This window comes from Octodon degus, unplaced genomic scaffold, assembly GCF_000260255.1.
Source record: "Octodon degus isolate 3935 unplaced genomic scaffold, OctDeg1.0 scaffold00159, whole genome shotgun sequence".
NCBI lineage: Eukaryota > Metazoa > Chordata > Mammalia > Rodentia > Octodontidae > Octodon > Octodon degus.
This window is the reverse complement of record NW_004524735.1, coordinates 4,114,729-4,131,258: the sequence shown is the minus strand read 5'-3', so window position 1 is coordinate 4,131,258 and position 16,530 is coordinate 4,114,729. Positions and strand designations below refer to the sequence as shown.

General features: G+C 39.2%; 1 protein-coding gene across 1 annotated transcript in view; it reads left to right on the top strand.

The window, feature by feature from the left end:
* The window catches only part of Nell1 (neural EGFL like 1), a 990,534-nt gene that overhangs the window by 929,261 nt on the left and 44,743 nt on the right, over positions 1–16,530 (top strand). The window contains exon 18 of the mRNA XM_004642698.1: positions 15,473–15,613. Within this exon, the coding sequence (XP_004642755.1) occupies positions 15,473–15,613 (141 nt within the window). The remainder of the gene's footprint in view (positions 1–15,472; positions 15,614–16,530) is intronic.

The window sequence follows — 16,530 nt, the reverse complement described above, 5'->3', positions numbered from 1 at the left end:
ATGCCTCTACCTACAAAAGAAAAATCATGTATGTAAACACAGTGCTTCTACAGATGTCTAGCACTTTGAAAATGCTGCTCTTTAAACTACTGTTGAAATGATGCACAGTGTATGTTATTATGTTTTCCCTCCATGTAAGAAGCAGATCACTTTTATCATTGGTCTTCAATTTCTCCACATGCCAAAGGATGATGTTTGGTCTCAGAGTTTGCAAATAAGAGATTAATCGAAATATGTTTTATGGTCATTCACAGTGCTGGTCTAAATGGTATTTTATATATGAATGAATGGGTAAATACATATATACATAAATGGCAAGACTTACATAGCCTTCAACTTGGTGGGAAAGCATTTTTTCTAGGATGCTAGCACAAGTGGCCTTTCCTAGAGGTACATGTAGCCTAGAGGTTCATTGTACTTTGGAGCTCTCCCTAGTTTGCCAGCACCCCACCCTCATCAGCGATTGAGATTATCTACTGGGATTCTGCAATCTTCAATCTGTATGAATGTGAATATGGTGCATGTAAGAACGGTATCCCTTTATTCCCCCCTGACACAATGGCCTTAAAGTGCATGAGGCTTAGATATCTGCAGTCATCAGGAGAGTAATCATGACCAAGCCACACAGTGGAAAGCAGTTCTGGCTACTCCACAGGTGTGGACAAGGGCTCTGCAAACAGCCACATGCAGTCACATTTACTTCATCTCTGATTGGGCCTGGCAAGGTGTGATGAAGTTTATTCAAAAAGAAATATTGTGCTGTTTGACTTTGTTAGTCATTATATGGGCCTGGCTCCAACAGCCCCATGTCCTAGATGCTCACATGGACTCAGGAGACCAGCTCTGGACCCGGGACGCTTGAATGAATAGCACCAATCCTGAGAAAGTATTGACCACCCAGGTACAGTCAGAGTGGCGCAGCATTGCAACCAGACAAAAGCCCGTGTGAGCCTTGAGCTCTGGCTCTTTTGTTGAGTGTATGTTTAAGTTTTCTGTTCTGAATTTCTTTTCTAACTCACAGAAGAGAAAAAAGCACACTTTTATCCCTCCTTTCCAAAAACACAAGTTGCAAAACTTTGTGAATTTGACAAATAAAGGCCTTTTTTGTTTTTTTCAAAATAACTTTTTAATTAGGGTGCTTGTCTACCACTGTATAACATAAAAGGTTTTTTCCTTTCTTAGGTGAAATTCCACAGTAACAAAAATAATGGTAAATCTTTCAAAAGGGCTGGCATAAATTCTTTATTTTTTCACTGATAGCTAAACTTTTGTTTTATTTGGAGGTAAATTGTGTTATTTATTATGACTGCATAAATAATTTCACTATGAATAATGCAAGCTATTGGAATACTCAATGTAAAAAATATGGGCCTGTCCTTAAAGGGACATCTTGCAAGAATAAAATAACAACTACAGAAATAAATTTATGTGTACATTAGTTTTTTAAAAAAAAAACAACTTGCATACCTCTTTTTAAGTAAAATGATAAAGCACCATTCAGAACTGCTTCACTGTGTCTTCAGCAAGGATTCCAAAATTCACAAAGAATCTTAGCATTAAATATGATTATGAAAGCAGAAGAGTAAACCATGACTAGTCCTCCTTGGTCATCATCAGGCCTGCCATCTGCTAGAAGTCATAATGAGACTTATTGGAAAGAAAAGTAACCAACACAGTTTTGGAATTTTTGAAGCTAACAATTAATTGGAAGGATTCTCACCAGGACTAACTATATACACTGACACCTGTGAACTAAGCAACTGCACTGAAGATGGCAGTGTGTAATAGTAGGGTCATGTTTGGAGTGCCTGTCACTCTGGTCCTCTGAATACATGCTGCTTTTCACAACACACTGGTTACTGCCATGCTGTCTCTTAGGTAGATGTTTGTTTAAAAAGGAAGGTGGTGGTGAATGAAGGCAGGAGACAGGAAAAGGGGTGCTGTGGGACTGTCCTGCTACAATGCCATATATGGTTAGATTTCTAAACTTATGTGTAAAAATATGTAATTGTTTATTCCTAATTTTTAAAGTATATTTTATTTTTTTAATTTTTTTCTTCATATTCTGTAGGGACTTAAAGTTCAACATATCAATACTTGATGGAAAATACCTGTTCCATGTTATGCCTAAGATGTTTGATATTTAGACAGATAGGTTAAGCTCAACAGCCTAGGTTGTAGGGTAATAACAATAAGCTTCTCTTCTGGAGGGTTAACAACCTAAGTTTACAGACCAAAAATTAAAGAAAAAGAAGGGGTGCAAGGACAGCCAACATTTTGGAACTAGCCTTTCAAGGTCAATGAAGACTCAGGACATAGAATCTGTACTGTAATGTCATATAACTCAGTAGTGTCCCAAATTTTCTGATCAAGGAGATCATGGGGCCACAGAGGAAAGTGATCAATGATGTATAGTGTGCCTAAGGAGAGTCACATGGAGAGAAAACATTTTCTCAGGCTTTCACAGAGAGCAAATTGGTCAAGCAATGGCCGTGACTCATCCACATGGCTGACACTGACAAACGATCTACAATCTGAGGTACAAGGTTTCAGGATAAATCCTGAGGGGATTTGACTGACCTTATCAGATACAAAAGCTACATTTTTTGTTATATAGGTCTTGTTTTATCTTGGTCTTAACCATACAGCAGAAAAGTATAAAAATGAAGTATAAAAAGTAAAGCCATATTAATATGCTGAACTATTAAGTCAACAACTTCTGACATTGCCAGTCCTATGGATAACCCACTACTATTATGGACTACTGGACTATTTTGGAATATTTTGCTGAATTTACACATCTATAATATTTAAATGACAAAACTAAACAAAAACAGGGGATAAAATGGATGACCATTTTGTATCTGTATATTCAAAATAGTTAAGATATACAGCTACTTTCTCTTAATTCAGTGAATAGAAAGATTTGTTCTAATAGTGTTTGTAAACAGGATATCATGTCTACATCTTGTGCAATGAATAACCACTAAGACAACAATATGCAATGTATTAGTTATTTAAACTGTCCTAATTTGATTTGAAACTGTCTCATTGTTATTTGTTTCTCAATAAAATTATGGAAAAAAACAAATAAAAATCTTTTTGGCTTTGTTTCCTTAAATACAAATAAGAACATTCTATTGTTTGAATTCATTTTAGTTGAAAATAAGGGAAAACTCAAGTTATTGCGTTGAAGGATAGCATCCTTAATTGCCTCCGAGGACACAAAGGCTGGCAATATGTAGCTCTATAGTTGACTCATCAGCTGAGTAAAATCAAAGGATAAGCTCTGTGTGTCTACAATTTTACTGTGTTTCATCCCATGATCTCAAGATCTGTGTCCTTACAGTCTGCTGCTCTTCACTCAGCTGGCTAAGTGGAATGGAGATGTTAGGAGCTCTGGCAACTCCCAGTGGAACTTCCCCCACTGCTATTGTGAGAGGACTTGTCCTTGCCTCTCATTGGCCAGAATTTAGTCACATGCTCCTCTCTAAACAAATGACTGGGAAAAAGAATGAGGGCACCGTTATTATGATAAACCTGTGGCTTTCTAAGTAGAATCTTACGGGCAACTATGACAAACGTTAAAGAACCAACTTCTTGGGCTGCAGCCCAGAATTTCTGACTAGGTGTGTTGAGCAAACTTTGACAATTTTCTTTTACATTGTGCTCCCTGCTGGTGCTAATTTTGGTAGTCATGTGACCAGTCATTTAAAAATACTGCTTTAGACCAAGAATACTTTGTTCCCTGTGGATGGGAGGTGGGTCTCCTTTTTTCTGATATTAAGAGATTATCATTCTTTATAGAAACAGATCAATAATCTTTAACCAGAAAAAATAAAGGGCAGTGTACTAGGCAGGATGTGGAAAAGAAGGGGTGAACACCCGAACTAGGCAGCCAACTGCACTGGGCCTTGAAGAGAAGAGTGGGGAACTGCTGGCCTGCACCCTGCTAAAATCAGCTAACATGTGAGCTCCAAGCTTTTGCTGAGCTCTACATCCTACCTAAAGCAGTTGCCTTTATTCCTTTCTGAAGAGCTCAAAAATCATCATATCACATACATTCTTCCCAGACAGTTCTTCTACAGGTGAGAAAAATGATTCCTGATGCCACTTTATGTTTTCTGGATTCCCAAACAAGTATCTTTTCTAGTTAACTAGAAAACCAAAAAAGCAATTTTTAATATGCCTTCTTGGAAAAAATGGATATATCCAACAAGAACTTTTTTAAAAAAATTCATTTCAATGTGAGAAAAGATAAAATAGCAATGAAGCAGTTTCAAAACAGGCTAATAGGACAGTTACAATAATGCATTGCACATTGTTATTGTTTAGACAAGATATCGTTTCTACATCTTGTCCTCTGAATAACTTCTTCGAAGACAATAATATGCAATGTGTTAATTATTGTAACTGTCCTACTAACCTATTTTGAAACTGTTTCATTGCTATTTTACCTTTTTTCTCATTAAAATGAATTTAAAAAATAAAAGAATAATAAAATGGTAGTACATATGAGAAGAAAGGTTTGTACTAATATTGTTTAGACAGGAGATCATGTCTGCATCTTGTCCTCTGTATAATAAGAACTTTGTCCTGCTAGTAAAAGGAAAATAGAGATGTTGAAAACGCCTTTAGACTGAGAAGCATCCCTAAGAGAAAGTTACTGATTTCCTGATATTTTGGTATTTCTTAGGGATCCAAACCTTGAATCTTCGCTTAAGAGATCTCAAATAAAGGTGATTTTGTTTCTTATTCTAGGAATTGATCTGTTATGTTAACATTACCAGAGAAGTCAGATCAGAACACCACAAATCAAGATGAATAGGACTGAAATCCTAATATTGTTTCAGTAATAAAGGTGAAAAATTTATTTTTCAGGTAGTTGTACGACAAGGTCAACCCAGGTCAACTGGAAACGACTACAGAAAGAAGTGTGTAGTAGAGTTTATATGGTGACAAGCATAGTAGAGATACTGGAAAAGTCAGAAGCCTGATAATTTTGGTTGATTACTAGGCTATCATGGAGTCTAGGGTCCCTAGACTTTTCAGTTTATTTTTAGCAAAAATCTTTACATTGTGGGCAGGAGAGATAAGGTAAGTTGGAACTGAAGGACAAGCATCAAAAGGTGTTTCAGCACCTATTTATGGCTCAAGTCCATAGGTTAATTATTGTCCACTCCTGAGGCAGGTATTCTAGCATACTATCAGTATTATTCAACAAATGATGATATTTTTCATACCTAGGCTGTGGAAGCATCCACTGTTTCCCTCCTTGTCTTGACCAGCAGGGGCTATTGCCACTACTTTATCCTGATGGTCTTCCTTCCTTCAGCTTTGGATAATCATCAAACTAAGTTTTTATTTTTGGCCGGAACTGCCATCTTCCAGTAATTTGCCAAAATGACTAACACAAAAAACAATAGGAGGGGAACCCAGTATATGTTTGCCAAGCCCTTTAGAAAACATGAAGTTGTTCTTTGGCCACATACATGCGAATCTACAAAAATGGTGATATTGTAGACATCAAGGGAATGGGTACTGTGCAAAAAGGAATGCCTCACAAATGTTACCATGGCAAAACGGGAAGAGTCTACAACGTTACCCAGCATGTTGTTGGCATTGTTGTACACAGGCAAGTTAAGGGCAAGATACTTACCAAAAGGATTAATGTGTGTATTGAGCATATTAAACATTCAAAAAGTCATGATATCTTCCTAAAATGTGTCAAGGAAAATGATCAGAAAAAGAAGGAAGCCAAAGAGAAAGGTACCTGGGTTCAACTGAAGCACGAGCCTGCCCCTCCCAGAGAAGCACAGTTTGTGAGGACCAATGGAAAGGAACCCGAGTTGTTGGAACCCATTCCCTATGAATTCGTGGCATAAACTGGGGATGTTGCTCTGCTATTCAGCACCTAATTGGCAGCTTAAGTGTTCTAGGTCCTACATAAAAATAAAATCATCCTTCGTTGTAAGCGTGGTTTTCTTAGTTGAACAGGTATGTGGTGCCTTCTTACCTCAGAAATATTTGAAGATTTTCACTATTCACTGCACCTAGTAATTGTGTGTAGTCTTTACTCTTCAGTGTTTTTCTTGCTAAAAGATATTGCTGAAGTATTGTGCAGGTGTATACTCAAATATTCAAATATTTATAAAATATTTATATTGACTTGAAGATCCTATAAATCATCATGGGGAAAAGATGTATCAAAATAAATGGAAGTCACTTCAGGAACAAATGTAAGTCCATTTCAGTTCAATAAATTGTTTAAAGCACAAAAATAAACTGAGTTTTTATAAGCCATGTACTGAATACTTGGATGGTCATCTCCGTGGAATTCTGGAGTCCTATGCATCTCTCCTCCAGTTCTCTGCCTAGTTCAAGCTTTCTGGGATCCCCCTAGAATCCCAGAGGCTGGGCCTCTGTCAAGGCAGGAAAAGCCAAGGAAACAGGGCACTTTGTCCATGTATTTCATGGTGTTCGGGACAAATTCTCTTTAGTTGCTTAATTTCCAAGTATCTTGAGAATTATTTTCTTTCCGTATATATTGTCACTTTGTTATTTCTTCCATGCGAGAAGGCATATTCAGTTCCTGTTGCTCCACTTTTCTTGATAGTAGAGATGTGTTCATCACTTTTCTTAGTATGTTTCTTGTGAAGTTCTCAACATGTTCTCAGTAGCTTCTATCAAGTTCTGTCTGATAAATCCAACAACTGGGTAAGAGCGACATTGGTTTCTATAGTCTTTTTTTCTTAAGAGCCATATTTTCAATATCCCATTGTATCCAATTTAGGGAGCTACAATGGCTGCATTAAACTGTAAATGCTGCCTCTACTGTGGCACAACTGCTGGAAATTTTCACTCCATACTTTCAGCTGAAAACCTGTTGATAAAAATGAGTCAAGTCAGCTGTTGGTCTTCCATGGAGATTGCCTTGGGCACTGACTGCAGAGCAGTTCCCTTCTCCTCTCGAATGGGCAGGAGTCTGTAAGGTGAAAGGGATATTGATATAAATTTAGAAGTGAAGTAGTCCTTGATTTAAATCCCTTTTCTAGCATTATGCAGGTGACCCAACATGTGTATATTATTTAAAAATCTATGCTTCCTTAGGGCCAGTGAGATAGCTCAGTGGACTAAGTGCTTGCCTAGGCAAGTGCAGGGCCTAGAGTTCAATCACTTGCACTGCATGTTGTGTCGGTCATGCCCGCAGATGCGTAGAGAGGGCAGTGGAATCTGGGCATGGTGGTGGATGCCTATAATCCCAGCACTGGGGAGCCAGAAAACAGGAGGATCACTATGAGTCAGAGCTGCATAGTGAAACTATACACACACACACACACACACACACACACACACAAAAGAAAATCTATGCTTCCATTTTCTATAAAAGTTGGGTAATTCATGTTATCTCAAAAACATTCTGAAGATCAAATAAAGTAGCAAATATAAAGCACTTGTCAGAAGACCTGACACATAGCAAATTATTAATAAGTGGAAGTTCAAAAATTCTTTCTATTTGATGGAAAGAGAAATTATAGCAAGGCACAGAATACTTTAAAAGAGAAGAGGTGTCAGAGTTAAATAAGTTGGTAGAGCCAGTAAACACTATAGAAACTGAAAGACAGGACAGAGAACTTCTTGGTAAAATCTAAAATTGCATTTGGGTTTAAAAAAAAATACTTCTCAGGATGTGAGCATGAAATGAAATTGCTTATGGGATAAATGGATACTTAAGGTAACCACTTCGTAGAGTTAAAATGTTTTGTGCTGAGAATTTTTGATACACAGTAGTCATGAAAGTGAGATGAGTGATTATGCTTTGAAAGTCTAGTTATAAAGGTTTTAAGAGGGTCATTTTAATTACTAGAATATGAAGATGTCACATAAAATGACAGAATCCTCCAACATTCAAGTCTGGAATAAATATGACCTAGTTCAAGCTTTTAAGATGTTCAGGGTAATAGCTGTAAAAGTTTAATTGGTGTACACTGTAGAAATGTGAAGCTGCTTGTTGCTCAGGATTTGACCAACTAGAGTTTTGCTTGTATAACTGGATGCACATCCAGTCTTCTGGAGAGTCATGGGTTAAACATGCTAAATGAGCTTAAGCTTTGGGTGTTGTCTAAATAGAAGACCTACTGTGTTGAAGCAGATTGCCTTTCTGAGTGAATAGTTTTAAGATTAGCCTGAAATGCTGGGTGTTATCGAAGGCAGGGACCAAGAGCCCAGCAAACAGGCACTGCTGCCTCATCCAGGTAGAGCACGCAGGAAACAGCCATGATGGTGACTGCACAAACAAAACAATCATGGAGCTGAAGTCTAAACCATGTCCAGAGAGGATCTGCCCACGCATCCTCCTTCCTTCCTCTTTCTTCCCTTTCATTCAGCAAATACCCAGAATGCTAACTTCCAGCTTCCTCTCTGTCTTCGTGCTTGCATTTTAGTGAATGGGGACAAACGGCCAAACATGAAGCTTAAAGAATAAAGGCTGTTAGATGGAAGTAAGTAAGATGAGAAAAATTTTGCATGAAAGGATAGGAAATATTTGGAGTAGGAGGAGCTAGGATGATCATGGTTTTCTATATTGTGGGAATGGAAAAGATTGGATTAACACATTTCGTTTAACTTGCAGTATAGCTATTTCTGGAACAGACAAGGTACCAGTAAAGAGCTAAGAAGGCTGAGAGATGAGGCCAGAGAGACATGTGAGAGAGTATTCTAGGCAGAAAGACCAGCAGAGGCAAAGGTGAGACAATGGCTTACATGCTTGAGGAGAGCCAGGAGGCTAGGTTGGCTATCCTGGGTTAAAAAGATGGATGGCTGATGACGTCGACAAGATGGAAAGACAGAACCATAAAAACTTTGCGAGCTAGTATAAAAATTTGAGATTCTATTTATTGATTATGAGGGTTACAGTAAAGAAGAAGCAATAGAAATTCAGTTTTGTACATACAAAGATATACGGTGCTATAATTTGAATATGGCTTTTCTCTACCTAAACTCATGATAAGCTTTGGTCCCTGTGTACCAAAGTTGGTACATATTTGTCTTCTTGTTGTTAATTATGCCCTGGTGGCTCCACTCTCATGAATGGGTTATTGGAGCTCCTGAAACAATGGGTTAGTTACTATAAACCTGGAACTTTCTTTTGAATCCTTTTTGCTAGGTGACTTGTTTTTCCTAAGTGTCTGCTTTCCACTCTGCCTTTCTGTCATTGGCTATGAGACAGCGCGTGGCACTCATCAAAAGCCAGGCCAGGAATGACATGATGGTGCTACCCCTCCAGAACTCTAATCTTCAAAAATATCATTTCTGAATAAGTTCTCCTGCCTCAGGGATTTTATAATTCTCATAAATTTGGGCTGTGACATATGATATGTTAAACTTTGAGTGGAATGAGTTTGGAGTGAAGACCCCTGAGGGATTAGCTAATCTCAGGTAATAGTAAATGCATATCTGAATTTATGTTAGAGATTAGTTTTGCTTTGTTAGTCAGAGGGCTTCCAGAGGAAAGAAAAAGAAAGTTAGTGAACACATATGTCTTTTAAAAAGCTTTGGATCTTTTATTAGAGAATAAACACAAAGAAAGTTTACACAGACAAAATTGAAAGGACACAACCAGCAAGAGGCTGAATCTTTTGTGCAAAGTCAGTATGAAAGAGATTTAAGAAAGACAAAGGATTGTTTCTCCAAAGCCAGGACCACATTATTAATAGCAGGTTGTGTTTAGTTTAATGGACCAAAGCTAGTTACTAATCAGGACTTACAGAGAAGAAACAGTAATAACGATGTCGCTATATATTTTGTGTAGCAATTAATTGACTTTACAGAACCTGTTTGCAATTTATTAAAGCCTTTCTGTGAGGCAAACAAAACACGTGTTATTTAAATTGCAACGTAGCTAATAAAGGGTTTAAGTCATAAAGAAGTCATTTAAAACTTTTAACAGCCATTCACCTGGTTAGTAGTAAATGAAGGCCTAATTTGAAAGCCCAGCTATCTCCTCTTGTAGCAAGTAAAGGTTAGAAAGGGGCCCTAAGTGTGCCATAGAGCTATCTTTTCATTTTGGATATAAAGAATTGAATTCTGCAGATCGGGACTGTCTGGGCACGGACACACAGTCATGTGGGCATGTGGGAGTTATAGATTAGAGAAGAACAATTATTCCAATCCTAATGAACATCTGCCGGACTTGGTAGAGTAGCTTCGCATTGATCTGACTCAGTCCTTAAGGCAACATGATGAATCAGGTAATACTGTCCTCATTTAGGAGCTTAAGAGCCTTAAGCTCAGAGGAAGATAAATAAGCATCTCCTGCATCTGGGACATTCCAGTGCCACAGTCACACTCCAGTTTATCTGACTCAGAGCTTGGTCCGGCTGCACATTTTTGTCTTAACTGCAGATTCTCGGCACACAGCTTCTGCTCCTACAGCAACCTGCACGATGTTGCACCTTCCTCTACTGCTGCCCAGCTAAATGACCACGAGAAGGCTTATAGGATGCCTCTGTTCCTTAGGTTCTTTATTAGCCACATTGTGATTTAAATAACAGGTGGTGGTTTGCCTCTCAAATAAAGCCTCCAGAAAGCGTGAGCAAGTCCTGTGATTGGAACTGGCCATGGTCTGTACAAATTCTAACCTGAACACCGTCTTTCTCTTCTGTGTGGAAAGGGGCTTAGCATGGCAGTTAAGAAATCCTGGCTGTAACAATAAAGCAGCCCCAAACTGTGTAATGGCCCAATAACATAGAAATGTATTTCTTATGTAACTCCTCCGTGACAGTTTCAGGTCTGTGGAAGCCTCTGATCTACTTAGTCATGCAGAGAGACAGGCAGACAGAGGTGCTAACGGTCGCAATATGTAACTTCTAAGGATTCCCTGAATGCTGGCTTTCAAAAATCAGAGGAAAATATTACAGAGTCTCATGATGCGCCATTTCCATGGGGCAGGATGGAATAACATTCCTCCTAGATTTGTAACTACACCTCAGGTGCATGGCTTCAACTATTTACAAGGGAAGCATGCCTAAGACGTACCCTTGGGACCCCAAAATGAAGGAAAGAGAGAAAGCTTCCTTCTCTTACTGCAGGATCTGCCAAGTGCTGTACTCATTACAGCCATGGCATTCAGCAAATGTCAGATCCTAATCGCAACTGTACCCTATTTGAGTTGCTAATCCTGCTTTCTTACATCTACAGAAATTTGATTGGGGAGGAATTTAAGTTGATACACTCACTGATGCCATTACCAAGTGCTCAATGTTACAAGTGTCTCAAAGTCCAAATGAATACCTTAAAAGATTTTGAAAATGTCTCTTACTCCTTATCATTTTCCTGATTGTAAATTCATATTCATTTTCTTGGATTTACAGAATTACTTATTCTTCCCTGCATTAGTGGTAGTCTTATTTATCTTTTTAAAATGTATTTATTACAGGGTCTATAGGGTCTCACTACAGATTGGACTTGTAGTGATCCTTCCTGTTTTTCAGCCTCCCAAATGCTGGGATTATAGGCAAGCACCACCACACTTAGTCTCAATCCTCCTCTCAGTGCATCTCAGGGGCTGGGCCAGCATGGCAGGCCTAGGATCAATCCCCCAGCCCCTGCATCTGCCTAAGCAGGCACTTTAATCCACTGAGCTATCTGGCCAGCCCCTTATTTATCCTAAAGTTAGTAATAATAGAAAACCAAAATATGTTTTTCTTAAAAGTCTTTATTGATCTAAATCTTACTGGGTTTAATTTTATCATTCCCAGTTTATAGATAGTTGGAGAATCAAATAAGTACATTATATAAATCACCCTTTCTGGATCTATCAGTAACATGGTAGCTTGGTGACAATTGGATCACGTTCCACTGTATAAGCCAAGCAATGATGTTAGCTTTTGTGTCGCTGATACTTGGTAATAGGTTTTGTAGAGGAACGCTATGGGCTCTGCTCCTAAGAATTCCCCAGCATCTTTTATTTCTTCTGTTGCATTTGCAGACCTCTGTTGAAGTCTACTGAGATTTAAGCAAAATCCTAGAGCTTTCTTTATTTGTGTGTAAGTACCAGGACTTGAACTCAGGTCCTCACACTTGTCAGGCAGGTGCTGTGCCACCAAGCTATAACCCTGGACCCAGGACTTTCTGTAAAAAAGAAAAATAGTTTTTTGTGCTGATTTCCTTTGGGGCAGCTGACACATTGGGAGGTGCATCCAGGCTCTGTGACTGATCAGAATTCCATGGCAAGAGAGTCAGGTTCTGCCACGAACTCACAGGGACCCTATTCCCTCAGCATCTGTCTTGTTCTTTTGCCAGTAGCAAGTGTTGACTGGGAGAAACAAATCTCCCAGGACAAAGGCAGCCACAACCCAGTATGGAGAGAAATCCTCATTTATAATCTGCAAAGTCTCCAATGTGTTGCTGAAAAGCCTCCAAGTGTTTTCTATATTTGGATCTGTGGCAGTTGCAGTTAATACTGTTGTGGCCACATAGATGAAGCAGCCCGTTTTATGAACAGGGTAAAATAGGAGGGCCTCACATGTGAGTATGGCTACGCATAATGTATTTTCTGCCATTAGTTGTAGCTCTTGCATAGAGGACAGAAGAATGCAGCCTGATTACAGAAGGTGTCTGTGTGGGATGAGCCCAGGTTACTCCCAGTGAGTCTCCGCAATCTGTGTGGAGATGCAGAACCCAGACAAGGGACACCTTCACTACTTCCCACCATTCCAATGCAAGCTGGGGTCCTACAGTGGCTCTGGGGAAGTCGTAGATGTGTGACTGCCAGGTTGTCTTCACTGACTGTGAGAGACTCCTTGGCCGCAGAGATGACTTCCACCCTACTGAATCCTGGAAACTCTTGCTAATGTCATCATTTGATGTTTGAAATAAAAAGAAATCTATCTAAATTGGGGAACTGTTTGTGCATCATGCCTGTGTATCTTAGAAATTTCTCATTGAATTTAGGACAGAGGAATTATTTCAAGATGAACAAGGCATTTATCCTCCAAACTAAGTTGGTTTGGAGAGTGAATGGGGAATAGGTATAAACTAGCCTTGTCCTGGTCAAGCCAGGTGCTGTGATTGGTTTGATATTTGAGATGCTTTTGATTGTTTCTCTCTTAGTTCCTGAAATACTAACCATGACTTAATGGTTATCTGCAGTATCGCTGGCAACATGAAGGTGGGGGGATCTGTGGGGATCAGTGCTCTGGCAGCTTGGTGATGTTAGAGGTAGAGCTTGCTGCTGCTCTGTTACCAGGAGTTACCTTTCAACCTCACATCAAGAAAGTTACTTTTCTCTTTTCGATTTTCAGACAGTGTGAAAATCAGTCTTCTGGTTGTACATTTCATTGCTTTGCATGTGAAAAACACAGAGCTGACTCTGAACCCCAGGGTAAAGCCTTCTCTCTGTGTGCCACATCCCGCAGTGACATCTTGTTGAAGGCTATGGTATTTTTCATGATCCTAGGTACACCTCACATAGTATATGCCTGTTAAGTTTGAGAAATGACAGTATATGTAATGATAGGGTGCTTATTTTTTAGGGATTTCTATTAAATGCGCACACAATCTGCCTGCAGTATATGAACGTGCCGTGGAAGCACTGGGCCCTGAAAACTGATGGAATTTACAGGCCCAAAGGATGTTCTGAGTACAAGTCCGGTGTGGACTGAACACCACACAGAGGAAGGTGGTAGTTGATACTCAAAGGAAAAGCTGGAGGTGTACAGTATAAGCAGGTTCACCTTTTCCCTCTCATCATGGTGCTAGAGTGTCACAAGGAGAGAGTGTCAGGTTTCAATAAAATACATATACTGATTTATTACTTCACTTGGGAATTAGAACAGTCAGTCAAACAGAATTAGAACAGACACTTCTAGGTGATTGTTCCTGAAGTGATGCCTGTAAGAGAAGCCTGTTAAAAGAGAAACTGAGTACCTGATTGTATGTTGTATTCCAATATAAATTAATTTTCAACTCATGCAGGTAATAGTTCAGGTATTTTGATGCAAAATAATGGAAGATTTCTAGCTAGCACTAGCTATAGTCTAATTGCATGAGGAATTCTATAGAAATTTCTGGTATAATAATCAGAGGATCTTCTTTCTACAATGGAATCAACCAAGGGGAACTCAAAAGCAAGTGTTTGGGCTAGAAAAATGTGTGAGCTGTCCAGATATTTGCTGGTTCTGAATAACCAGACATCTACCAATTCTTCATGATGAATGTAAGAACAAACAGGTACTAATAAAAGTTAAAAATAGAACTAGATTATAGAAATCTGAGGGCTGGCCAAATAGTTCAGCAGATTAAGTGCCTGCAAGCAGGCATAGGGGCCAGGTCTTCAATCCCCAGGCCTGCCGTGCTGGCTGCACACCTGGGGTAAGCTGAGATAGCAGTTGATGTTAGACATGGTGGTACACACCTATAATCCCAGCTCTTGGGAGGCTGCAAACAGACGGATCACTACAAGTCCGATCTAGTAGTGAGACTCTGAATACCCTGCAGACATTTCCCTAAAAAATACAAAAAAGAGAAAAAAATCTGAACTACAGGTCTTTCTTCCATTAGGGATTATTAAAAATGAGAAATTTTAATGGATTAACATTCTTCAATTAGCTGTTATAAATGAATTACAACAGTATTTTCCAAACCATGTTCCCTAGAACACTAGCTTTGTGAATTGTTAAAATATCCTAAGAAAAAAGACTCGTTGTTCAACTAAATTTGCAAAACGTCAGATATTGGACTGAGGAGGAAGCTCAGTGGTCTAAGCACCTGCCTGGCAATCACAAGGACCTGGCTTCAATACCCAGTACCACATGCCCCAACCCACAGGGTGGGAGGGTATGCACTGAGCCAGCCACCAAGACCAGGTGTGGTGGCATATGCCTATAATCCCAGTGCTAAGGAGGCTGAAAACAGGAGGATCACTATGAGTCCAAGTTGCATAGTGAGACCCTGTGCCAAAAAAATAAAAGATAAAAAACCATTAGATGTTATCATTCTTCTTTGAATGCCATTTAAGACTGAAACTTAGAAAAATCAGTAAAACACTAATTAACCTAGTTTCCTGAACTACTTGTTGATAGGTGTCTTTGAAAAACACAGAGTAATATCCATAATGACCAATTTTGAAATACCAAATTGAAGAAAAGTCACATACCTCCAGTTCTAAAATATTACTGAGTTCCTTCAGTTTGGTATGTGCTTATGGTGATGGCCACCTGGCATTTGCAGCTAGACATGTCTTCGTAACTGTTACCTGGCTCCTTCATTGCTCAGTATGTGAGAAAACATAGTGAACAAAGCTTTCAAATTGTTTGGATTTGGGGGGTGACTTTCAGTTGTTCTGGGTTTCTTAGTAGGTGAGTAGTCATTCCATTTGATATGTAGACACATCTACATTTTAGGTGTGTTCAGAAAGGTTAGTGTCAAAGACATTAATGTCCTGGTGGGCTTGTGTTTTTCTCTGAGGCAGATATTGATGAATGCGCAGAGGGCATCATTGAATGCCACACCCACTCCCGCTGCGTTAACCTGCCAGGGTGGTACCACTGTGAGTGCAGAAGCGGTTTCCATGACGATGGGACCTATTCACAGTCCGGGGAGTCCTGTATTGGTAAGCAGCTTTCAGCCACGCCCTCCATCCCCCTGGGCCTTCACAGGACAGACAGGCTTGTTTTGGTACCTCTCCAGCTCTCAGTGTTGAAAAGACCCCTCATTGGTTAAACTCAGCAATATTCAGATTTTCTCCAAGTTTTTCTCCTCTAGAATTTAAAAATGAAGTCAGGGATTATGGTGTGGGGAGCATTAGAACTTTTATATAGAAATGGGCAAAGTCAGAAGAACAATACCTATATGCCAAGGGTGTCTAGTTCTTTCTATGGAAAACTGTAATGACTCCCTGAAATCTCTGACAGTTTAAGAGGCAGCTGTGGAGAAAGGAAATAGCGCTAGAGTTAGATTTGCAAAGTTCTATTTAAATCCCAGCTCTTGTACTTTGAAAGTCGCTGTATCCTATGATCTTTCATCTGGGTTTATATAAAATTGAAGACAATATTACACATATTATAAGAATTAGATGAGGTGCTATATATTTAAAAACCATAAGCTGTGAATTAGTTATACAATGTATGTGGCTGCATTAACCTTTTTCCTGTTGCTGTAGCCCTTATCTCCTGCAGAGTCACCTCTCATTGCTGTTCTGCTGTGGTTCTACTAAAAGTTGAACATGCAGTAGACATCACATGGGGTTCTTTACATTTTACGACCTTGGAACTTGCATGGAATACAAAGAACTGGAGAAAAACATGACTGTTTCTATGGAAACCTTGGCCAATCCAATTCTTTCATGTTGTATGGGCTTATTTGAATTCTGAATGGGGGACAGACCCAGAGGGCAAGTACTCCGACCTGGAATGCAGAAAGTCCATGCGCTGAATCACATTTTGGGATTTGATTTTGAAAATTCTTTTCCTGTGAATTTTGTGCATCTTTTTAGTGTAAAGGTTGCTCCTGAGAGCTAGTTGAGGCTTT